The 26,216-nt window shown below is 40.1% G+C and overlaps 1 protein-coding gene across 1 annotated transcript in view; it reads left to right on the forward strand.

Moving 5' to 3' along the window:
* Positions 1–2,211: 2,211 nt before the first annotated feature.
* WDR36 (WD repeat domain 36) overlaps positions 2,212–26,216 on the forward strand; it is a 44,850-nt gene continuing 20,845 nt past the window's right edge. The window contains exons 1-12 of the mRNA XM_004009570.6: positions 2,212–2,471; positions 4,194–4,221; positions 6,742–6,842; positions 9,156–9,273; positions 10,960–11,092; positions 12,589–12,643; positions 14,235–14,367; positions 14,631–14,806; positions 15,214–15,334; positions 15,825–15,890; positions 17,636–17,722; positions 18,817–18,962. Coding sequence (XP_004009619.1) covers positions 2,310–2,471; positions 4,194–4,221; positions 6,742–6,842; positions 9,156–9,273; positions 10,960–11,092; positions 12,589–12,643; positions 14,235–14,367; positions 14,631–14,806; positions 15,214–15,334; positions 15,825–15,890; positions 17,636–17,722; positions 18,817–18,962 — 1,326 coding nt within the window. The 5' untranslated portion in view covers positions 2,212–2,309. The remainder of the gene's footprint in view (positions 2,472–4,193; positions 4,222–6,741; positions 6,843–9,155; positions 9,274–10,959; positions 11,093–12,588; positions 12,644–14,234; positions 14,368–14,630; positions 14,807–15,213; positions 15,335–15,824; positions 15,891–17,635; positions 17,723–18,816; positions 18,963–26,216) is intronic.

Consider the following 26,216-nt stretch of genomic DNA (forward strand, 5'->3'; position numbering starts at 1 on the left):
TAAATAAACTGGGAACTAGAGAATTCATTCATCCCCAATGAGTTGATTTCGTCATTTGTAAAAGAATAATTTTTGCCCTAAATATTTCACTGTCTTTATTTGAGGATTATATTAAGCTAATTGTTGTTCAGTGGCTCAGTCATGTCCGACTCTTTGTGACCTCATGGCCTGCAGCACGCCACGCTTCCCTGTCCATCACCATCACCCAGAGATTGCTCAAACTCATGTCCATCCAGTCAGTGATGCCATCCAACCATCTCATCCTCTGTTGTCCCCGCTCCTCCTGCCTTCACACTTTCCCAGCATCAGGGTCTTTTCCAATGAGTCGGCTCTTCACTTCAGGAGTATTGAAGCTTTAGCATCAGTCCTTCCAATGAATATTCAGGACTGATTTCTTTTAGAATGGACTGGTTGGATCTCCTTGCAGTCCAAGGGATTCTCAAGAGTCTTCTCCAACACCACAGTTCAGAAGCATCAATTCTGCATTCAAATCATCAGCCATGGATATTATCAAAGGCTTTGTGAACTGTAAAGTCCTGACTAGGAAACTTTTTCAATTTTCCCCCCAAATTGCCATTATGGACAGAAGACTTTTTTTTTTGCAATGATAAACACAGCATTTGCATTGTACACAATTTAGAACATTCTTATTGCTTACCTGATAATTAAAACCATTTGTACATATTTATATGGCTCATAGGTAAAAAATAATCCATTAATACTCCAATTTATAATTCACCTTAAACAAACTCTGTAGAACATAAACAACACTTTTACTATGGCAAAGTTAAATTTCATATGGAAGCGTAAGAGCAGTGTTATGCTCTCTCACACAGCCATTCCCCCAGATTCAACAATTAACAGTCTTTAATATAAAAAGCCTCTTGATGAAAGTGAAAGAGGAGAGTGAAAAAGCTGGCTTAAAGCTCAACATTCATAAAACGAAGATCATGGCATCTGGTCCCATCACTTCATGGCAAATAGATGGGGAGACAGTGGACACGGTGGCTGACTTTATTTTGGGGGGCTCCAAAATCACTGCAGATGGTGATTGCAGCCATGAAATTAAAAGGCACTTACTCATTGGAAGGAAAGTTATGACCAACCTAGATAGCATATTCAAAAGCAGAGACATTACTTTGCCGACTAAGGTCCGTCTAGTCAAGGCTGTGGTTTTTCCTGTGGTCATGTATGGGTGTGAGAGTTGGACTGTGAAGAAGGCTGAGAGCCGAAGAATTGATGCTCTTGAACTGTGGTGTTGGAGAAGACTCTTGAGAGTCCCTTGGACTGCAAGGAGATCCAACCAGTCCATTCTGAAGGAGATCAGCCCTGGGATTTCTTTGGAAGGAACGATGCGAAAGCTGAAACTCCAGTACTTTGACCACCTCATGCAAAGAGTTGACTCATTGGAAAAGACTCTGATGCTGGGAGGGATTGGGGGCAGGAGGAGAAGGGGACGACCGAGGATGAGATGGCTGGATGGCATCACTGACTCGATGGACGTGAGTCTGAGTGAACTCCGGGAGCTGGTGATGGACAGGGAGGCCTGGCGTGCTGCAATTCATGGGGTCATAAAGAGTCGGACACGACTGAGCGACTGAACAGAACTGATACTTTTATAGTATTAAAAAAGATGCAGGTCATACAAACCCTGGACCTCATGTCCAATTATTTTGAAAGCAAATTCCCAGATACATAATTTCATCCATAAACACATATCTCCACAAGATAAGGGCGTTTAAAAAAGTGAGCGTCGCTCAGTCGTGTCCGCCTCTTTGAGACCTCCCTGGAATTCTCCAGAACACTGGAGGGGGCAGCCGGTCCCTCCGCCAGCGCATCCTCCAGACTCAGGGATCGATCCCCGGTCTCCTACGCTGCAGGCGGACTCTCCACCAGCCGAGCCACCGAGAGGCACTGGGCCTTTAGAAACGCCCCCCAGCCCCAGTCGGATTAGACGCGTCCGTCCGGAAAGCCCGGGCTAAGACTTCCGCGTCCCCTCACTCCCCCGGCCGCCGGGCTTCCCCACTCGGCGCCGCCCCTCGAGGCCCGCGGGAAAGCGACCTCAGTGTCTGCCAGTCGGGGACGGCGGGAACGCGGAACCCAAGTGTTGGTTCCCCTTCGCGTCCCGCGGGGAGCTACTTTTCAGCTGCACCGAAGACAGCCGCCGCTCGCTCGATTGGCAGCGAGCACCGGAAGCGGCAGGGCGCCGGAAGCGGCGGCCGAGGGTTGTGCTGAGGCAGACGCGCCGACGGGCACGGGCGCGCGGTCTCCCAGGGACTGTAGGCGCGAGGCAGCCGTCGACGGTCGTGATGGAGCGGGGCCCGGGCGAACGCACCGCCAGCGCCCTTTTCGCCGGGTTCCGGGCCTTGGGGCTCTTCAGCAGCGACATTCCCCACGCGGTGCGCTTCAGTGCGCTGAAGCGCAGGTTCTACGTGACCACGTGCGTGGGCAAGAGCTTCCACACCTACGATGTGAGTGCCCCGGGGTCGCGCCGCCCTCCGCCCAGGCCGTCCGTGTGTGGACCGCACATGCTCCGGCGGCGGTCGGGCTGGGGGAGGTCCCGGAGAAGGTCGCAGTTCTGCGGCAGAGGTTGGAAATAAATGTGGTGAAGGAAACTGCTCGCCCGCCCCCTTTTAATTAGAGTTGTAAGCCAGCTCATTGTGCAGTTCCTGCGGAGAACCGCGTTAGAGATGCGGGCTAAAATCCACTGGGATAACGGGAGGGTGAGATTAGTGACGGTTTTCGCGGCTCTCCACATTTGATAGCAGACTAATTTCCCTAGACTTCCCCTGAGCATCTGTTTTCTGCCACCGTGACGGAGTTCAGCGGTGCCACCTCCTCAAAACCTTGCAGCGTTTCTTTCCAAGAAGAATGTTCGTTATTTTGTAGCACCCTTACATGGACTAGGAAACTAGATCTCAGAAAAAACTGGTACTTGCCCAAGGCCTTCCTGCTTGTTACTGATGGTTTTTCCTCTAAAATATATCATCAGTCTTTGAAATAGCCTTTTGTTGCTGTTTCTTCTTTCGTCTTCTCTGGATGAAGGTATGCTTTGTGAAAGGTGGGGCCTTACTTGAGGAGGTTAAAACTAGTCAGTGTTAATTAAGCACTTTTCCTGGAAACTGATGTAAAGTTGTACTCCTAGAAAATATAAGCTTTCCTTGAAGCATTGTGAAAATCAGGTGGCTTGTTAGCAAGAGGAACTGGTTGTTGATAGCAGGTAGAATTAGTGGAAGAGCAAGTGAGGAACGGAAAGGGAAGGCCATCACAGCGATGGAGGCGAGTCACATAGCTGGATCAGTAACCATAGGTTGGGGCCCACAAACTACAGCCTGCAAGCCAGTTCTGCCAACATTTTGTTTTTGTATGACCTATCACATTTTTTTTTATGTGTGTGTGTGTCTACTCTCAATTAAGAAACATAGATTATTTAATTCATCTTCAAGGGCACTTTTAGTCTTACACCCTTCTGTGCTCTATGCTTCTGAGCTAGATGGTTTTGCCGTTTTTAAATGGCCGGGAAATATCAAAAGAAAAATAATATTTCACAGCATATGACAGTTTAAGAAATTATTATTATATATCCATAAATCAAATTTATTGAAATACAGTCATGCGTATATATATTTTTTTACCATATGTGGCTGCTTCTGTGATGTATTATCAGTTGAGTGATTGCAACAAAGACCACACAGATTGCAAAGCCTTAAAATATTTCTATTACATGACCCATATACAAAACTATACATGATGCCTACCCTCCATCACTGATGAAATAGTAGAAAATATAAACTTCCCTAATAATGAGAATGGGCTTCCCTGGTGGCTCAGATTGTAAAAGAATCTGCCTGCAACGCAGGAGACCTGAGTTCGAGCCCTGGGTCAGGAAGATCCCCTGGAGAAAGGCATGGCTACCCACTCCAGTATTCTTGCCTGGAGAACTCAATGGACAGAGGAGCCTGGTGGGCTACAGTCTGTGGAGCCTCAAAGAGTTGGACAGGACTGAGCGACTGAACTGAACTGAGTGACTAATCTGCTAATAATGAAAATTAGTATCATCAGTAAGTGTCTTTTTAATGAAGGACCGCATAGCAAATTTATGTATGAGGTTAGAGCTTAATCTTTAAGTGCTAAATTATTATAATATTTTTGTTAGTAAAAATTTAATCATTTGTTCTCTTTTTTAAAAACAGGTTCAGAAACTTAGTCTGGTTGCAGTAAGTAAGTATAGACTTGATCCTGAATTTGTGCATGTTCAGTATCTTTTAACATTCTTTTAAAATTCTGAGTTAAATCTAAGACTTGTGAAACGTAAAGACTTAGGCGTGTATTTATGGTAAACGTACATAGCTAACAAAAACATCCAGGACAGGATTGTTTGTTACTTTCAGTTGTCATTTCTCTTTGGTCTTCTTTAAACTAATTCATCTCTTTCTTTGTGGTTTACAACATTGATACTTTTAGAGTAGTGTAGGCTAGTCTTTTCTAAAGAATATTTTTCAATTTGACTTTTTCTGATACTTCATCATTCTTAGATTCAGGTTCTGCGGTGTTGCAAGAGTAGCAAAGAAATGATGCTGAATTCTCAGCGAACCATATCAGGAGGCACATGCTATTGCTTTTTCCTGGCAGTGAAAACTTTGATCATTTGGTTAAGGTGACATTTATCAAGCAGCTCCTTTTGAAGACTTGCCCTTGTAGCTAATAAATGTAATAAGTGCATGTGGTAAGATACATTGAGAGTGAAAGTGAAGTCGCTCAGTCCTGTCCAACTCTTTGCGACCCCATGGACTGTAGCCTACCACGTTCCTCCATCCATGGGATTTCCCAAGCAAGAGTACTGGAGTGGATTGCCATTTCCTTCTCCAGGGGATCTTTGTGACCCAGGGATTGAACCCGAGTCTTCCTCATTGTAGGTAGATGCTTTACGTCTCAGACGGTAAAGCATCTGCCTACCATGCTTACACATTGGAAGGAAAGTTAAGACCAACCTAGACAGCATTTTTAAAAGCAGAGACATTACTTTGCCAGCAAAGGTCCATCTAGTCAAGGCTGTGGTTTTTCCAGTGGTCGTGTATGGATGTGAGAGTTGGACTATAAAGAAAGCTAAGCGCCAAAGAATTGATGCTTTTGAACTGTGGTGTTGGAGAAGACTCTTGAGAGTTCCTTGGACTGCAACGAGATCCAACCAGTCCATCCTAAAGGAGATCAATTCTAGGTGTTCATTGGAGGGTCTGATGTTGAAGCTGAAACTCCAATACTTTGGCCATCTGATGCAAAGAGCTGACTCATTGGAAAAGACCCTGATGCTGGGAAAGAGTGAGGGCAGGAGGAGAAGGGGATGACAGAGGATGAGATGGTTGGATGGCATCACCGACTCGATGGACATGGGTTTGGGTGAACTCTGGGAGTTGGTGATGGACAGGGAGGCCTGGTGTGCTGCGATTCATGGGGTCGCAAAGAGTCGGACACGACTGAGCAACTGAACTGAACTGAACAATGAGGAAGACCTGGGTTCGATCCCTGGGTCATAAAGATCCCCTGGAGAAGGAAATGGCAATCCACTCCAGTACTCTTGCTTGGGAAATCCCATGGACAGAGGAGCGTGGTACGTTGCAGTCCATGGGGTTGCAAAGAGTCAGACAGGACTGAGCGACTTCACTTTCACTATAAATAGTCTTTACTATTCAAAGTTTCATGTACTGCTGACTATCATTTAGTCGTGATTCTCACCTGAGTTATTAGTAGGATGATTATCAAATAGTGGTTTTCTGATTCTATCATTGCATTGTAAGAAAGAGTTTTCCTTTTTCCCACATTTTGATATTTTCTTGCAATGGAAGAATTTTTTTTTAACTCTTTTATCGAATGAAGAGCTTGCCAGGACTGAGAGATTCTAGTTTCACCATCAATTGTGATCTTTGTAAGAAAAACAGAGCTATATGAATTTAGAGTGTATGTCTGATAAATTTTATTTTTTAAAAAGATTATAGAAGGCTGTAGAAGGGCAATACTAAAATGGTAAACCTATAAAAATAGTATTTGGACATGTAATAACAGCGTGAATGATACTTCATTCTCTCCTGTTTTAACGGTCCTGCCCCCAAAATGGGAAATAAACAGTGCAAGCCCGCGTGGCCACGGCAGTGAGGGAGGGGCCAAGGAGCCTGACGAGGAGCGGCGGGAGGGGCAGGCGCGGACCTGGGAGAAGGCTAGGTGGAGACCATGCTGTTCACTTGAGAGGGTCAGAGTGTAGAATAGCATGGAATTGTTTTTAAGTTACTCCAAATGGTGGGGTTAAGAGTTCTCAGTTTTGACCTACTTTTAAAATATTCTGAAGTTGTTAGGAGTTTGATGTTGCTGAAGGCATTCACGTGGAGATTAGATGACCACCTGCCAGGGTTTTGTGTATTTGAATGAGGATTTTTTTCCCCAAATAACCTCAATTCTTCTCAATTCTTTAGAATTATGTTCTTGTGTCCACAGATACTGGACATTTATTCTCTTAGGGAAAGTCAAGGTGATGTCATATTTTCAATGTGATGGTTGTTATTAGATGTCTAAAATAACACTGAAGTCTAAATTCTATGCTCTGATTGTCATACATACGTATTTTTAAGTTATAGGAAATTAAAGATGTTATATGTATAATTGAAGTTTGTATTTGTTCCACAATCTTAAATATCTTTATTTCTTAAAAAATTGGTTTACTTCTTTCATTTTATATTTCTTTTTTTCCAGGTAACTCTCTCCCACAGGACATCTGCTGTATGGCAGCTGATGGGAGGTTAGTCTTTGCTGCTTATGGGAATGTTTTCTCTGCATTCGCCCGTAATAAAGAGGTTTGTATCACTGAACTGTGTTGTATTTTGCAGTCAGCGATTGATTGTCATGGTGTGGGAGGGAACTTTAATGTTGCTCTTCATCTGAGACACTCTCGACGTTTTTTTTTTGTTTTTTTGTTTGTTTGTTTGTTTGTTTTTGTTTTTGTTTTTTTTTTGTTTTTGTTTTTTTTAGTTTTTAGTTTTTTATTTTTTAAATTTTAAAATCTTTAATTCTTACATGCATTCCCAAACATGAACCCCCTCCCACCTCCCTCCCCATAACATCTTTCTGGGTCATCCCCATGCACCAGCCCCAAGCATGCTGCATCCTGCGTCAGACATAGACTGGCGATTCAATTCACATGATAGTATACATGTTAGAATGTCATTCTCCCAAATCATCCCACCCTCTCCCTCTCCCTCTGAGTCCAAAAGTCCGTTATACACATCTGTGTCTCTTTCCCTGTCTTGCATACAGGGTCGTCATTGCCATCTTCCTAAATTCCATATATATGTGTTAGTATACTGTATTGGTGTTTTTCTTTCTGGCTTACTTCACTCTGTATAATCGGCTCCAGTTTCATCCATCTCATCAGAACTGATTCAAATGAATTCTTTTTAACGGCTGAGTAATACTCCATTGTGTATATGTACCACAGCTTTCTTATCCATTCATCTGCTGATGGACATCTAGGTTGTTTCCATGTCCTGGCTATTATAAACAGTGCTGCGATGAACATTGGGGTACATGTGTCTCTTTCAATTCTGGTTTCCTCGGTGTGTATGCCCAGCAGTGGGATTGCTGGGTCATAAGGTAGTTCTATTTGCAATTTTTAAAGGAATCTCCACACTGTTCTCCATAGTGGCTGTACTAGTTTGCATTCCCACCAACAGTGTAGGAGGGTTCCCTTTTCTCCACACCCTCTCCAGCATTTATTGCTTGCAGATTTTTGGATCGCAGCCATTCTGACTGGTGTGAAGTGGTACCTCGTTTTTTAATGTATATTCACTTTGCTGGAGGAAGAGGAAGTTGATTTCATCAAATTTTCATTATCAGTTAAAAGTGATGCTTTGGTTCAGTTTTCTTTGCCTGGGACCAACCTTAGAATCATCTGGGCAGCTAGCTGCTACAGCTTGTTTGTTTCCAACCAGGTCCCATCTCTGGAGTTTTCTACTTTGTTTATTTGGTTGGGGTAGGATTCAGTCAGTAGTATTTTCAAAATATTTTCCTAAGAGATTCACATCTGTACCACTACCTTATGTGAATTGATTTTTTTGTTACGAGCGTCATAGCCCATGACTCATTTTCTAAGACCCAGGTGCTTGTTGCCTACATAGAAGAAGCTAGGTCCTCTGCTCTCTCTCCTAAGGGACGATCTTTTCTTGTCTTAATCTGCTCGCTGGTTTCTCAGTTTGCCCTGGGATGACTAATTTGAGAGATGACCTGGCGCTGGTGGTCCAGAATGAAAGGGAATGTGGCCATGGGGATGGCTAGATAGCCAGGTGATGGAGTTACCGTACTTCTCAGAGTCTGACTCAGGCTAATGATGTTTGTTCCCAGCGTTTTCCATCATCTCTACCCGTGGCAGAGGAAGGCAACTTAAAGTTCTTTAATGGGAGTTTTTGTTTTGAGAGTCAGTAAAAGTTTTTTTTTTCTTCATAGAAAGAGTCCTTTTTCTGTTCAAAATATTGCAATTTGTAGTTTTTCCTGAGAAGATTAGGAGTAGAAAGGTATCAGAGTCTATAAACTGTAGGAAACTGTTAACCATCCGTAGGGCCAGAAGGAGAAGAAACAGCGTTCCTGGAGCCTGCTGAGAACTGAAACCGTGGGGGAAGGGACTGTAATTGGTGCGGGTGCAGGGACTGCTGTCAGGGAAAGAATGTCTGTGTCCAGACAGAGCTGTAGGGAAGACATGTCCTATATCGCCCTCCCTTGTTTCTGTGGAAGCCAGCTGGTGGGGGCTGTAGAGGTTAGCCTTCTAGAACATCCCACTTTTCTAGAATGCATGGAATTGTGTTGGCTGGCTTGGCTAAGGGACCCAGCTCTTTGCGTGCCTTCTCCCTAAGCTTGGTTGAAAAGCTGAGCCTCAAAGATCTCATTTCTGTGTTCTTAGCCCATGTTTCCTAATTGGACTCTAGGGGAGCAGGTGAAAATGTGTGATTCCTTGCTGTTTGTTGATCTAACCTTGGGTAGTCAAAAGTTGGGCATTTCTTAATGTGAGCATCTATCTCCAGGATTTGTGTGGGGTTTCTGTTGTTGTTGTTGTTGATATGAATAATATTACGTGATGAATGAATAGTATGAAGTTCTTCTGAATTTTGACATTGCAGGTAGTGCATACCTTTAAGGGTCATAAGGCAGAAATCCATCTTTTGCAACCCTTTGGGGACCACGTTATCTCTGTTGATACCGACAGTGTTCTTATTATTTGGCACATATATTCAGAAGGTAAGAAAACCCATTTATTACTTTATCTTGGAATAGTATGTGTGTAACTAAAATATTTCTTTAAGGATGACTTCTGTACCAGAGGTTTCACATTAATGTGTTTAAGGGAAAGGGGTTCTAAGTACAAAATTGCTAAGCAGTTTTAATTAGCTATTTTAGCTGTTCATAATGCTTTGCATTATAGCTCTCCAAGTTTAATGACATGTGATATTTTCTCTGTGGGGAGAATTTTGGTGTATACTTACACCTGAGTAATACTTGGTTTGTATTTTCAACTTGTAATAGTAAACTTGAAGACCCAGTCATCTGAAGGAAAATAAACATCTTTTTTCTAAGCATATGAGTCAGTGTCCTTTAATTGTGATTTTCTTTAACACTGTCACTGTGCTATGTTTGTAGGCCCGTGTTATCACCAAAGGTCAGGAATTTATCACCAGAATAACCCCAGCTCTCGTAGGTAAAAGATTGTGGGGCCTGACATGAGTTACAGCTTTTACGCTTTTGGTCTGTGTGCATTTTTAGCGTTTGCTACCTCTTGATTGACTCATCTTTTGAGGGAGCATGTTTGTTTTTGGTAGGAGTCTTAGGGATTGCCCTCCTGGCAGTCATTTCAGGTTCTTGTTCAGATTAGCCACGCTTGTTTTCCCTTTGCTTGAGTGGAGGGAACAGAATTTCAAACATAGTCCCTATGCAGATGGATATTAAAAGGCCTTTTATGAAGTTAGAGAATCTGACTTAGAGTTCAGCCAGCTTTCTGTTGACACTGGTACTCAGCTTTATGTTCCTCTTGGAGCAGCATGGTGTCTTCAGGGAGCAGTTTGTAGTGATCTTAAGTAAGACTGCTAGTTACATATAGAGGCAAGAATCTTTTAAAATATTTAAGTAAAAGATTCTGTAATTCTTCTCTGTTATCTATGCTCCTTAAACTGGGGTACACATACTCCTGGAGTATGCAGCAGCCAGATAGAATGAAACTAAAGTTTAAGAGAAGTGTTTGTTCTCTGATACTCAAGTTCATTAGGAAATTAAGTGAGAAAGTGTTTTCATTATGGATGAACTGAAGTGGAAAACAAAATTCACATGTAGGAATTTAAAGCATGTGATGTTGCAAAAAATGTTTTGATCTTGCAGCAGAAGATAGCAGGTTGTGCCATTTCCCACTCAGCACGGCTGCAGGTTCTTCCCTCCCCTCTGTTTGAGGGTCTCCTGTGTAACTGTGAGAAGCCCTGTGTTTAGTTTCATTTAAGTTTGCCTCTGACTTACATGTTTGAGGAGCAGAAGAAACTCTAGATATTTGCTCCTTCCCTCCCATGCACTTGATTCGGAACATTAGCTGTCTCTTGATCAAATTATAAAACTACTAAGTCTGATCCCTTAGTGTCTTTTTTTTTTTTTTTTGACCTCTTATTTTCATCCCATAAACCAGTTTGACAGTGAGTAAAATTTTAGGTAGGATTGATATTAGAACTTTTAGAAAATTCTTGATAATCTAACTAAATTTGCAAGTTGCCCCTTATCACATTTGTTTAATTTCTCAGGGAATGTTTATAAGTTAGTATTGTCTTTGGTTTATATTAGTACATACATCTTTGATATGGTAGATTTTAAGTGCTAAATATATGGGTGTATGAAAAATATTTTAAACTGTTTTATTTCATGTATTATTTATAACCTTTACTTTTGTAGAAGAATACCTGCAATTGTCTTTCGATAAATCCGCATTTAAAATTTCTGCAATTTTGCACCCAAGTACCTACTTGAATAAGATACTTCTTGGCAGTGAACAAGGGAGCCTCCAGTTATGGAATGTAAAATCCAAGTAAGCTCTGTGTTTACAACATAGGTGATTCCTGCCTTACCCTCGTGTATTACTCCCTAAAGCATTCTTGAAGTCTCTCAGTTCTCCTTTATATCTTTTTTGGAGAGTTTTCAGTAAATATACCTGTTCCTGGGGTGGTTACTCATGGAATCACATATGTGAAAACTGGGATATGGTCCTGGAACATGGTAGGCAGCTTCATAAATGCTCATTAAATACTATATACTAGTATCCTGAGTCACTATAAAGAATTCATAAAACTAATGAAGGCTTTAGTACACAAGATCAGAAAAATAATTGAGATTGTCACTGAAGAGCTTTTAGTTCTCAATAAACTGAAACGTTAGATGGCGACGCAAATCAATGTTTATTTAGTGCTAGCATTTAGGTATGGTTTTCACGGTAGAAGCACATTTATCTTCAAGCATAAACATGATGAATGTCTGTAATATTGTTAATATAGCTAGGGGGCTGGATAAATGATGGTGAACACCTCTGCCTGTTACTTGTACATTTATCCAGAGAAAAGAGTGGCAGCTAAGTTTTCTTTATAATCATTAAAAGAGCAATCAGAAATATTTGATCATCCAGAGTTTCCTTTCCAATGCCCTTACAAATTCGAAAGGGAAAATAAGATTTTCAGAGGTTTAATGTTTATCCTATTAATTATTAATTTTAAGTCAGTGTTTCTGTTCAACTTAACAAATATCATTGACTACCTATTCTGTAATAGGCTAGGAAATAATGATGGAAATATTCTGTGCCCCAAAGTTACCTCTTTAGGTTTTTTGTGAGAGTGACCTAATCTGTGCCTGAAGAATTTAATGTGTGAATAAATACTCTGTTGTCATTATAACAATCTCAGGTGTCTCTGCTCTGTGAACTGTCATTCATGGCTTGGTTCTGGAGTTCAGAGCAGCATCACTGTTGCCATGTGACGGTCCTGTGACATACAGGTGGTCTTGTCAGTTCAGTTCAGTCGCCCAGTCGTGTCCGCTCTCGCGACCGCGTGACTGCAGCGTGCCAGGCCTCCCTGTCCGTCACCAAGTAGTAGTCCTTTTTTGTGTTAGGTTTCCGATATCACATTGCGGTAAAAAGTGAGATCTGCCTGTATTCTAAGGTTTTATTTTAAATTGTATGTGCCACATAAAATTGTTTTTACTGATGTATTTTTTTTTTCTTTCTCTTTTTAATTTCTCCAAGAGGCTGCAAAGTATCGTAGTTCTTAGCAGCTTAGGATCTGAGTCTCTCTGGGCTCTGTCAGTATTAGCCTTGTAATCGTAGCTTAATTTTTTCATGTAATTAAGTTTCTTAATCTGAAAAATGGTGCTGTTTCTGTCATAGCATTATTTTGAGTATTAAATAGATTAATATGCTTACTTAGAACAATGTGGGGCAGAGGAAGAACTTAATAAATAGTTACTATATCATTTTTTAATATGCAGTTAATCCCCCCCCCCCCGCAAACTAGCTTCCAACTGCTTTTTCTTTTGTAGTACACTTCTCTACACATTTGCGGGATGGAAAGTCGGAGTGACAGCGCTTCAGCAGGTCAGTGTTTTTCTGTTAAGTTAGATAAGAAATGAAGGCAAAAAAAAAAAAAAAGAAATGAAGGCAATGGTAGGATCTTTCAGTTTCAGGGGCCAACCATATGTGTGGACCTAAAGACAAAATAATGTATAGTCTAGTTTTTTTTAGAAATATTACCCTAAAAAACAGTGTTTTGGAAATAGAATTGAAAACAGTGCCTTTGTCTATAAATATTTGTGGAAACCTTTTTGCCTAGAATTAGTTTCTTAATTCTGTGATTGGTGTGAATCCACATTTACCAATCGTTTTGTAAGCATAGAGAGTCCAGTGCCTTGGTCAGAGTGGAGATGAGGTTTTTCTTCAGTGAAGCAAGTGAGTTTGTAGGTCATACAGAGAACCTCGTCAGTGTGCTGAGATTTGTAGCTTGAGCTAATGGGTCTGTTCAGTTCAGTTGCTCAGTCATGTCTGACTCTCTGTGACCCCATGGCCCACAGCACGCCAGGCCTCCCTGTCCATCATCAACTCCTGGAGTTTACTCAAACGTATCTCCATTGAGTCAGTGATGTCATCCAGCCATCTCATCCTCTGTCATCCCTTTCTCCTCCTACCTTCAATTGGTGCCCAGTATTAACTATTTATTAGATGCTAGACTCTTCCAGATATAATTGCTTTTTGTCTTTATGAGTTTGTAGAACTGTATGTCTGAATGGCTGTATTGCTGCAGAGAACCTTACACGTTGGACACATATACAGGCCGTGTACCTTGTCTTTTCAAATATCCATTGCTTATACCTGCTCGATTTATACGCATTCCTCATTGTCTCACTTCCATCACCTTGCTTTGCTTTTACCTACCCAGAAGATCCCAGAGGTGATGATTAGGGTCTTTGAGGGCCAGCCGTCATATTTGTTTTAGTATCCTCAGCTTCTACACAGGATCTCATGCATAGTAGTTACTTGATGGCAAATTAATTAGATGTTTTAGCCTGATTTCATTTTGTGATGGTATTGGACATTGATCTTGTGTTCTTAAATAGAGAAACGTAGTATAGAGTCTGTATGTAATACTATTGTATAAAATGAAGATTAAAATCATAGACTCTTAGAGCTGGAACAGACTAATTGTATAACCTGTTTGCCTTTTAGCATGGGTTATAGGTTTTTCTTGTATTCTTTGGATAGACCATTCTTCACTTCCTTTGTAGTTGGCCTTTTCTGTTGCCATGCATGTGGCGGGCCTTGATATGTTTTCTAAGAGTTGTCTTCTTTTTATTTCCATTCAGGCAATAATGACCTGTATTGATTTCACGTATCAGCTCCTTTTGTATTATGGCTGCTTTCTTAGCAAGTTAACTATGTTTGTGGATGGGGGAGTGATGATGACTACCAGACTGAAGCTGGAAAGTAATTTGGAAAAATCATTCCTAAATACTTCCATGCCAGATATCAATTAAAGTATGCCAGAGTGACAGTATTCATTGTTTTTGTCATCTCCAGAAATATATTCCATTATTAATACTTACTTTGGTAACACATAAATAATGATGTCATCATCAGTATTATTAAAAGTATTTGATTAAGAAAATAAGAAGTTGAGTCATTTAATTTTCAGGCACCAGCTGTGGATGTTGTGGCTGTTGGTCTCATGTCGGGTCAGATTATCATTCACAACATTAAATTTGATGAAACATTAATGAAGTTTCGTCAAGACTGGGGACCTATTACTTCGATTTCATTTCGCACAGGTAACTCTCAGCTTGTTTATGGATGAAAATTAAGAACACTTCAGATGTATTACTTTGAGGTTCATAGAAATTTTCTTAATATTTGTTTATAATTTAATAGAAATAAATACTAGAATATAAAGAGCCAAAGGAATATTGGTAGGTTATTGGTAGATAGTCTTTTTAAATTTATATTTATGGATTAAAAGAATGGAGAGAAGTATTGTTAAGTTTAGTTGTTTGGTGGTGCATGTTTTTCTTAGTGTGTTCTATCTTAACAACAGATGGTCACCCAGTAATGGCAGCTGGAAGCCCATGTGGCCATATTGGACTCTGGGATCTAGAAGACAGAAAGTTAATCAATCAAATGAGAAACGCACATTCTACAGCGATTGCCGGACTGACATTTCTCCACAGAGAGCCGCTTCTGGTCACAAACGGTGCTGACAACGCTCTCAGGGTACTGTGGTTATTACCACCTCCCTTTGGGTTATTACAAGCCTGCTTTAATGTATCAGCCTGAAACCTAGCAGGTGGAGGGAATATGGGATAAGACATTGATAGAGATGAAATAAAAGGTGTAGCAGATTGCCTGATTTTCAGGAAGTGAGAGAGTTGTGCTGTGCTCAGTTGTGTCCGACTCTTTGTGACCCCGTGAACTGCCACTCGCCAGGCTCTGTCCATGGGATTTTCCAGGCAAGATCATTGGAGTTGGGGAAAGTTAGGCCGCTCATCTTTTCCCCAGCCTGTGCTCCAGGGTCAGCGGTCTGCAGGCATTACCCAGTGCCAGTAGATTTATACAGAAGGCGGTTTGGCTGCTTGCCGGTCACTTGTGGGAAAGCTTTACTTTTCTTCATTTCTTGGCAGATATGGATATTTGATGGTCCCGCAGGTGAAGGCCGGCTTCTGAGATTCAGAATGGGACATAGTGCTCCTCTTACCAAAATAAGATATTATGGACAAAATGGACAACAAATTCTTAGTGCAAGTGAGTTTCTGCTTTGTGCCATTAGTTTAATTCAGCAAGTAATGAGAACAAAGTGTTTGATATTTATTAGGTTTGGTATTTATACATTTTTAGATTCAGATGTCCCTTTGAGTGACTTGAAAATCTGGGTAAAATGAGGTGATTGTTTTTGAATACTTCAGGAAACACTGGCTGATATTACTTTTATTTGGAACATCACTCTATTTAGTCATCGTTGGAGTCAGAATGGACAAATTCCAGAAATGTGGCCCTTGCCTATTCAGATAATCTGCTGACATTTATTAGCACCTCATTTTATCCTTTGTTTTTACTAAATGGCTTTTCATGGGCAGTTGAATATTATAAATGAGGTAGTTACAATCAGCTTCCTTTTAAAGTGCTGCCAACTAACTTCAAGCTTTTTATAGAATCTAATTTTATAAGTGTCATGATTCAAATGGTCCATTGTTTCGATGAAGCTTGATTAGACATTTTCTGTGTATATCAACAGGTCAAGATGGAACACTTCAGTCATTTTCCACGGTACACGAAAAATTTAACAAGAGCTTGGGACATGGTAGGTTGTTGCAAAATGGAAAAAAACTACTGGTCATAAAAAAATTCATCTCAAAGAGTCTGGGAGATAACCAGAGGAGGTTTCGTTACTAAATTTCCTCTTTCTTAGGATAAAATAAAATTCCCTTATATGAAAGAGCAGTAATAAGATTTGTAACTCAGCATTGCTGTAGAAGTGGTTCAGGTGCTACTGCAAGATTGAAGAGTTAGGGATCTCAGGTGGTAAAGACGTAGTGCTGCCACCCGAAAGACGTTGGTGATGCAACTGGAGCCATCTGCTCAGTTCAGGTCAGTCGCTCAGTCATGTCAGACTCTGCGACCCCACAGATGGCAGCGCGCCAGGCCTCCCTGTCCATCACCAACTCCCAGAGTTCACCCAAACCCCTGTCCATTGAGTTGGTGATGCCATCCAACCATCTCATCCTCTGTCGTCCCCTTCTCCCACCTTCAGTCTTTCCCAGCATTAGGGTCTTTTCCAATGAGTCAGCTCTTCACATCAGAAGGACAAAGTATTGGAGTTTCAGCTTCAGCATCAGTCCTTCCAATGAACACTCAGGACTGATTTCCTTTAGGATGGACTGGTTGGATCTCCTTGCAGTCCAGGGGACTCTCAGGAGTCTTCTCCAACACCATAGTTCAAAAGCATCAGTTCTTCGGCTCTCAGCTTTCTTTATAGTCCAGCTCTCACATCCATACATGACCACAGGAAAAACCATAGCCTTGACTAGACCGACCTTTGTTGGCAAAATAATGTCTCTTGCTTTTTAATATGCTATCTAGGTTGGTCATAACTTTCCTTCTAAGGAGTAAGTGTCTTTTAATTTCATGGCTGCAGTCACCATCTGCAGTGATTTTGGAGGCCCCCCCCCCCAAAATAAAATCAGCCACTGTTTCCGCTGTTTCCCATCTATTTGCCATGAAGTGATGGGACCAGATGCCATGATCTTAGTTTTCTGAATGTTGAGCTTTAAGCCAAGTTTTCACTGTCCTCTTTGACTTTCATCAAGAGGCTCTTTAGTTCTTCTTCACTCTCTGCCATAAGGGTGGTGTCTTCTGTGGAATGCAGAATTTAAAGATGGAAAGCAGCTTACAGGAAGCATCAAAGTAAGAAGAGTCCCATCTTTCTGCCTGAAGGGATTTTTTAATTCTCTATTCATGCCCTTGGTTTTATCATATGAAAGATTTTGTTTGTTAAACAAAAACATTCAGGCTTATTTATAATTAAACTTTTTTGGAAGTTAATATCTTGGCTATTCATATATTTATATACTTCCAGATGAATTTCAGAACCAATTTTAAATCAACATCCACAATTATAATTCTTAGAATCAAATTGGAGAGATTTGATATATTTAAGAATTTTGTCATCTAGAAATATGATATATCCTCATTCAAGGGGATGTCTTTAATGTTCCTCAGTGAAGGTTTTTAGTTTTTCTCTTATTGGTCCTGCACTTTTTAGATTACTCAGTGGTATTTTATATATTTTAATATAATTTGCTAATTTTTTTTGCTGATATTGTAAATGCAGTCTCTTCATTTTTATTCTAATGCAATTTCCAATGCCACTAAGATAGTGGTAATAACATACTCTTTATTTTAAAGATTTTTAAATGGGAATATTTTGAACTTTACATATAGAGTTCAACGAATTTACATATAAAGTGCAACGAATTAGCTTTTCTCTTATATACATTTTTCATTAAGAAGAATTCGTAGCTATATTCCCCTCTCTCCTAACCCCAGGGTTAATAAACAAAAAGAGAGTCAAACGTAAAGGACTTCAGAATACCATGTCAGTGAGACTTCCACCCGTCACGGAGTTTGCAGCTGGTAAGAAGCTTCGTGTTGTGTTTCGAATTCTGCCCTGTCATTTATTTCCTTCTGTGTGTTTCTTTCTTTTCTCCATTTTAGTAAATGTTTTTACAAATACTAATAAGCATCTAGAGGGTCACTCGAATATATTTCTTTATTTCTTCCGTTTTAATAACTGTTTTAGCAAACAGTAGTAAGAATCCAGGATGCGTCCCAAATGCATGCAAGTCTTGTGTGAAGACCGAAAATGACTGAGTTATAATTGGAACTTGTTATGTATGAATTCTAGGCTTTGTTCTCTCTAAACTATAATAAACAATGTTTACTAACCTGCTTTGTAACTCTCCTAATTTATTCTCTCATAAGCCTGGTATAAGTCCCTAATGTAGAAGGTGAGAGCTGATAGTACAGCGCTTTGGCTAACTTAATTAAGATCTGAACACACTGCGGTCTCAGTGAACTGTGTCCTTGGAGCAGTGCATCATTCCAAGAAACAGTTTTAAGAAAAATGTAGGTAGATGATAAGACTGTTGAGTGAAAACTTTCATAGAAATAATTGTTTATCACCATTTCCATTTATAGCAACCTGAACAATAATTTTTTTTTTTTTTTTTACTCAAAGTACCCTTCTGTCATATGCTCAAAAATCTTTCAGTGACCCCTTAATTACCTTTTTCGATGGAGTCTTCTCTCCTTAACATGGCTTTTAAGACTGTTGGTAACGTGGACCAGTGGCTTTGCCCTTCTCCCACCCCTCAGGAAAATACTGCATTTTCTTGTGCTTAATTTTGCTCAAGTTACGCTTGGGCCCGTCTGTGTGTGTCTCAGTGCCTCTCTTCTCCACACCCCCGATCCATTAATTTCTGCCTGTCTGTCTTCTTTCAAGGAGCCGTTTACTCCTCTCCGCAGATCTCTCGGTAAACGCCTGAGTACTCTTGAAGACCCTTGATCTACTGCACTGTCTTCTAATCAGAATTTCTTGTTCGATTGGAAACTCATTGTTAGCAGGAATTTCCTGTTTACCATACTGTATCTTAGTGCTGAATTAGAACATAGAGTATTAAATGCTGATTGAGTAGGTGAATGAATGAGCGATTTTAATTATGTTTTAGAGGAAGCTCGTGAAAGTGACTGGGATGGCATCGTTGCTTGCCATCAGGGTAAGCTCTCCTGCTCCACCTGGAACTACCAGAGGTCTACCATAGGCGCTTACTTTCTCAGGCCAGAAGGGCTGAAGACAGACAGCACAACTGCAACAGTGAGTGGCGTGTTTGCGGGGGCGCTTCCTCCTGTGAAACTGTCCTGTGGTTGTCTTATTAAACTCAGTTTTATTACTGGCAATATTCGCTGAAAGAACAAAGAACATAGTTTAACGTGTTGAAATTATTCCCTAATAGGGTTAAAGTTTTCCAGCTTGGAGAGAAGCTGGAAATTATATATGTAGATTATATGTATATTTACTATAGATTTTAAGATTTAAAATTATTACAATTTCAATAAAATCTTATTATAATTTTATTAAAATCTTTAAGGTTTTAACATATTTTATTTATTTTAAAATAAATATATTTTTAAAACATTTTAAAATGTTAAAATCTTTAAGATTTTGACTTATTATAGATTTAAGTTAAGCTTTGCTAGACTAGATATAGTATATTGGTTATTTAAATTTTCTGTTTAATATAGGATCACTGAGCATACCCTTTGAGGGGGATTTTAGCATTTATCAATATACTTTCTTACCTGAATTATGTTGAGTATATAGTATTATATTCAATGAATGTGAATCTTAAGGTTTCTTCCTTCCGTTTCTCTTTCAATGTAGGAGTAAGATTCAGGTAAATCTTCAGTGAGTTAAAGATGTAGAAGTTATTTATTTGATTGAGTACTGTCTAAGCCTTTTTTAAATATAGTTTTCTAAATGCCACTGTTAACTTACAACTTCTTACTCTATTGATAATAATGTAAGTCTTCTATTGAATTCAGATTTTAAGCTATACAGAAATGATGTCAAATTTGGTTTGCAGAATTGTTGCCTCTGCTTTTTCAAAATAAGTTTTACTGATACAAAATTTACTTACCATGAAATTCACTCATTTAAAATGTATACTTTAGTGGGTTTTAGTGTATTCATAGAATTTTGCTCTTATCACCAAAATCTAATCAGTCTAATTTTAAAACATTCTCATCACTAAAAAAGAAACCCTCTACCTACTAACAATAATCCTCATTTTCTCACTTCTCCACCCATCTCCCCATCCCAGGCAACCTCAATGCCTGTTGTGTGGGTAGTTTACACGGATAGAATCATAATACATGGCCTCCGTGACTGTCTTCTTTCACTTAGCATGTTTTAAGGTTCATCCATGTGGTAGGATGTATCAGTACTTCATTCCTTTTTGAATACTGTTCTATTTTGTAGATAAAACCACGTTTTGTTTAGCCATTGACAGCTGATAGATAGATAGTTGTTTCTAGTTTTGGGGTGTTATAGATAATGCTCCTGCACAAGCTTTTGTGTGGACATGTGTTTTGTTGTCTCTGTGTTAGTACCTTGTTAGATCACCTAACATAATGTAACTCTGTTTAATGTTTTTGTGGAACTGACAACCTGTTTTCCAAAGTGGCTGCACAATTCTATATTCCCACCAGCAGTGTATGAGTTCCAGTTTCTATGTGTCCTAGGCAACACTTGTGCTTCTCTGTTCCTTTTGATTATTGCTGTCCTTGTTGTTCAGTCACTTAAGTTGTGTCCCCCTTTGCAACCCCATGGACTGCAGCACACCAGGCTTCCCCTGTTCATCCCCATTTCCTGGAGTTTACTCAAACTCATGTCCATCAAGTCAGTGATGCCATCCAACCATCTCATCCTCTGTCGTCCCCCTCTCCTCCTGCCTTCCATCTTTCCCGGCATCAGGGTCTTTTCCAATGAGTCGGTTCTTCACATCCGGTGGCAAAAGTTATTGGAGCTTCAGTTTTGGCATCAGTCCTTCCAATGAATATTCAGGACTGATTTCCTTTAGGATGGACTGGTTGGATATCTTTGCAGTTCAAGGAACTCTCAAGAGTCTTCAACAATGTAGTTCAAAAGCATCAATTCTTCAGTGCTGTTTTCTTTATGGTCCAATTCTCACATCCATACATGACTACTGGAAAACCATAGTCTTGACTAGAGGGACCTTTGTTGGCAAAGTGATGTCTCTGCTTTTTAATATGCTGTCTAGGTTGTTCATAGCTTTTCTTCCAAGGAGCAAGCGTTTTAATTTCATGGCTGCAGTCACCATCTGCAGTGCTTTTGGTGTTGTCCTAGTAGGTATAAAGTAGTTTATCACTGGCTTCTGTTTCATATTTTCCCAATGATTTAACAGTGTTGAGCATCTCTTCATATGCATTGAGTCGGTGATGCCATCCATCTATCTCATCCTCTATCACCCCTTTCTCCTCCTGTCCTCAGTCTTTCCCAGCATCAGGGTCTTTTCTCTCACAGTGGCTTACTAGCCACTTCTGTGTCTTCAGAGAAATGTCTTTTCATATTACTTGCCCATTGTCTAATGGAGTTATTTATTTTTTTGCTCTTGAATTCTAATAGCTCCTTATACATTTGGGATACAGGTCCCTTATGGGATATATGATTTGCAAATAGTTTTTCCTGTTCTGTGGGCTGATGCTCAGTGGGTAGGGAATCCACCTGCAGTGCAGCGGATGGAGGAGATGTGGGTTCAAACCCTGGGTTGGAAAGATCCCCTGGAGAAGGAAATGGCAACCCGCTCCAGCTCTCACCTGGAAAACCCCATGGACAGAGAAGCCTGGCAGACTACAGTCCAAAGGGTCACAAGAAGAGTCGGACACGACCGAGCGACTAAGCACACACGTCTGTGGGCTCTCGTTTTCTTTTCTTGTTGGTATCGTTTCAGCATAAAAGGGTTTTAATTTTGAACTCTAGCCATTTTTGTGGTTTTTTGAAAAACATTGCCTTACCCAAGGTCATGAAGATTTACTCTTGTAATTTCTTCTGAGAGTTTCATAATTTAGATCTGTAACCCTTCTAAGGTTAATTTTTGTGTATGATATCATATAGGGGTCCAAGTTCATTCTTTTGCCTTTGAATGTCTAGTTAGGTCAGTGTTATTTGCCCAAAACACACTTCTTTTCCCATTGAATGGTCTTGGTACCTTTGCCAAAAATTGTCTGACATGAATGAGGGCTTTTTTCTGACTCACAGTTCTCTTTGGTTGTTCCGTTGAGTGACTCTTGTCTTTCTCATGTTGGTATGACACTGTCTTGAGTATGGTCACTCTGTAGGAAAGTTTTTTAAAATCAGGATAATTGAGTCTTCCAAGTTTTTTGTTGCCTCAAGGTGGTTTTGGCTATTCTGGTCTATTGCATTTCAGTATGATCAGCTTGTCAGTTTTTGCAAAGAAGGCAGCTGGGATTTTGATAGAGATCTTTTTGATTACACACCTCAATTTGAGGAGTATTACCATCTTAATATTACTTCTGATCCATAAACATGAGATGACTTTGCATTTAATTAGATTTTTAATTTCTATTGCCAGTGTTTTATAGTTGTAAGTATACAAGTCTTATACTTTTTTGGTTAAATTTTTCCTAGTATTTTATTCTTTTCAATGCTATTGTAAATAGATTTCTTAATTTCATTTTGGATTGTTTTTTGCTAGCGTATGGAAATATAATTGATTTGATCCTATTTTGTACAGGTTTTTTTTTTTGTCAGTGTGTATGCTCTGTTCTCCATAGTACAAACTCCACTCTTAAACTTTTATTTCTGAGCCATAGAAATTCTATCTTAAACTTCTCAAGTTTACCTGAACAGTTGAGTAGCTATTATAATAATAGTAGTGTAAATAAAGATTACAGCTAACATTTTTTGTGTGCTTACTTTGTTCCAGACTCTCTGCCTGGCACACGCTATTTTATATTATTCTCACAACAGTCCTATGATATGGAATATTGTTAGCCTCTTTTTACAGACAGTAAAATGGAGGCTGAGGCTTAATATAATGAGTAATATGCCCAAGGTTAGTAAAACTAGTACTGAGTGGAAAACTGGGATTTGAACCTCAGACCACTCCTTCTAGAACCTATATTTTTAACTCTTAGCCTATAGTGATCACCCACAGAATGTTGTGTGTGTGTGTGTGTGTGTGTGTGTGTACACACAATATATATACACAGAGACAAGCACAATGATACTTAGCTGGTGCTGCGTCTCTTGTCTGGCAGAGTTAGCTCTCTGGAGCAAAGGCGGTAACCAGTATGCAATAAACCAGTGTTCATTAGAAATCCAGTGCACAGAGTACAGTTTTTCACTCACAGGTAACCCTCTCACCTTATTCATTTTTCCTTTGTTGTGCTGTCTTAAAAAAAATAGGTCAGAAGCCATCCTGTTAACAACAATAAAGCCTATTAAAATAAACTCAGGTTCTAAAAAGTATAGCAGTCCCCCCATCCGTGGTTTCAGTTATTCAGCTTCAGTCTGAAAATACTGAATAGAAAATTCCAGAAGGACACAATTTATAAATTTTAAATTGTATGCCATCTGAGTAGCACTGTCCCACTCTGTCTAATATCATCTTTTAATCTAACATATCCATGCTGTATACACTGCTTGCCCAATAGTATAGGGAAAAGCACATACATATAGGACTTGGTACTGTCTGCCATTAAAGGCATCCACTGAGGGTCTTGTAACGTATTCTCTGGGGATGTGGGGGACTAATGTGTAGCAGTGCCTTCAGGACCGTCATTACTTACAGGCTGTGACTGAATGGTAGAGAATCTGCCTGCCTAATGCAAGAGACGTGAATTCAGTCCCTGGGTTAAAAAGATCCCCTGGAGGAGGAAACGGCAACCCATCCCAGTGTTCTTGCCTGGAGAATCCCATGGACCGAGGAGCCTGGTGGGCTACTGTCTGTGGGGTTGCAAAGAGACACGACGTAGCGACTAAACAACCACAATATAGCCTAGTATCTTCATTGGTTCCTAAGAGCATGACTGTACAACGTAGTGTACATTTCTGAGTTATTCAAAATGGGTAAAATTATGTTAGTTTTCTGTTTAGGAAGACAGAATACTTTTTTAAGCTTAGTCCATAATTTCTTATATAAAAACGTTTTCTAAGAAATATGCTATAATTATCTAGAAAAATTCTAGGAATCAGTGAACTAAAATGGACTGGAATGGGTGAATTTAACTCAGATGACCATTATATCTACTATTGCGGGCAAGAATCCCTCAGAAGAAATGGAGTAACCATCATGGTCAACAAGAGTCCAAAATGTAGTACTTGGATGCAGTCTCAAAAATGACAGAAGGATCTCTGTTCGTCTCCAAGGCAAACCATTCAATATCACAGTTATTCAAGTCTTATGCCCCAACCAGTAATGCTGAAGAAGCTGAAGTTGAACAGTTTTATGAAGACCTACAAGACCTGTTAGAACTAACATCCAAAAAAGATGTCCTTTTCATTATAGGGGACTGGAATGCAAAAGTAGGAACTCAAGAAACACCTGGAGTAACAGGCAAATTTGGCCTGGGAATGTGGAATGAAGCAGGGCAAAGACTAATAGAGTTTTGCCAAGAAAATGCACTGGTCATAGCAAACACCCTCTTCCAACAACACAAGAGAAGACTCTACACATGGACATCACCAGATGGTCAACACCGAAATCATATTGATTATATTCTTTGAAGCCAAAGATGAGAAGGTCTATACAGTCAACAAAAACAAGACCAGCAGCTGACTGTGGCTCAGATCATGAACTCCTTATTGCCAAATTCAGACTCAAATTGAAGAAAGTAGGGAAAACTGCTAGACCATTCAGGTATGACCTCAATCGAATCCCTTATGATTATACAGTGGAAGTGAGAAATAGATTTAAGGGCCTAGATCTGATAGATAGAGTGCCTGATGAACTATGGACAGAGGTTCGTGACATTGTACAGCAGACAGGGATCAAGACCATCCCCATGGAAAAGAAATGCAAAAAAGCAAAATGGCTGTCTGAGGAGGCCTTACAAATAGCTGTGAAAAGAAGAGAGGCAAAAAGCCAAGGAGAAAAGGAAAGATATAAGCATCTGAATGCAGAGTTCCAAAGAATAGCAAGAAGAGATAAGAAAGCCTTCCTCGGCGATCAATGCAAAGAAATAGAGGAAAAGAACAGAATGGGAAAGACTAGAGATCTCTTCAAGAAAATGAGAGATACCAAGGGAACATTTCATGCAAAGATGGGCTCAATAAAGGACAGAAATGGTCTGGACCTAACAGAAACAGAAGATATTAAGAAGAGGTGGCAAGAATACACAGAAGAACTCTACAAAAGAGATGTACATGACCCAGATAATCATGATGATGTGATCACTAATCTAGAGCCAGACATCCTGGAATGTGAAGTTAAGTGGGCCTTAGAAAGCATCACTACGAACAAAGCTAGTGGAGGTGATGGAATTCCAGTTGAGCTGTTTCAAATCCTGAAAGATGATGCTGTGAAAATGCTGTACTCAGTATGCCAGCAAATTGGGAAAACTCAGCAGTGGCCACAGGACTGGAAAAGGTCAGTTTTCATTCCAGTTCCAAAGAAAGGCAACGCCAAAGAATGCTCAAACTACCACACAATTGCACTCATCTCACACGCTAGTAAAGTAATGCTCAAAATTCTGCAAGTCAGGCTTCAGCAATACGTAAACTGTGAACTCCCTGATGTTCAAGCTGGTTTTAGAAAACGCAGAAGAACCAGAGATCAAATTGCCAACATCTGCTGGATCATGGAAAAAGCAAGCGAGTTCCAGAAAAGCATCTATTTCTACTTTACTGACTATGCCAAAGCCTGTGACTGTGTGGATCACAATAAACTGTGGAAAATTCTGAAAGAGATGGGAATAACCAGACCACCCAACCTGCCTCTTGAGAAATCTGTATGCAGGCCAGGAAGCAACAGTTAGAACTGGACATGGAACAACAGACTGGTTCCAAATAGGAAAAGGAGTACGTCAAGGCTGTATATTGTCACCCTGCTTGTTTAACTTCTGTGCAGAGTACATCATGAGAAACGCTGGACTGGAAGAAACACAAGCTGGAATCAGGATTGCCCAGAAAAGTATCAATAACCTCAGATACGCAGATGACACCACCCTTATGGCAGAAAGTGAAGAGGAGCTAAAAAGCCTCTTGATGAAAGTGAAAGTGGAGATGAAAAAGTTGGCTTAAAGCTCAACATTCAGAAAACCAAGATCATGGCATCCAGTCCCATCACTTCATGGGAAATAGTTGGGGAAACAGTGGAAACAGTGTCAGACTTTATTTTTTGGGGCTCCAAAATCACTGCAGATGGTGACTGCAGCTGTGAAATTAAAAGACGCTTACTCCTTGGAAGAAAAGTTATGGGCAACCTAGATAGCATATTCAAAAGCAGAGACATTACTTTGCTGACTAAGGTCCATCTAGTCAAGGCTGTGGTTTTCCTGTGGTCATGTATGGATGTGAGAGTTGGAC

This window comes from Ovis aries, chromosome 5 (genome assembly GCF_016772045.2).
Source record: "Ovis aries strain OAR_USU_Benz2616 breed Rambouillet chromosome 5, ARS-UI_Ramb_v3.0, whole genome shotgun sequence".
NCBI lineage: Eukaryota > Metazoa > Chordata > Mammalia > Artiodactyla > Bovidae > Ovis > Ovis aries.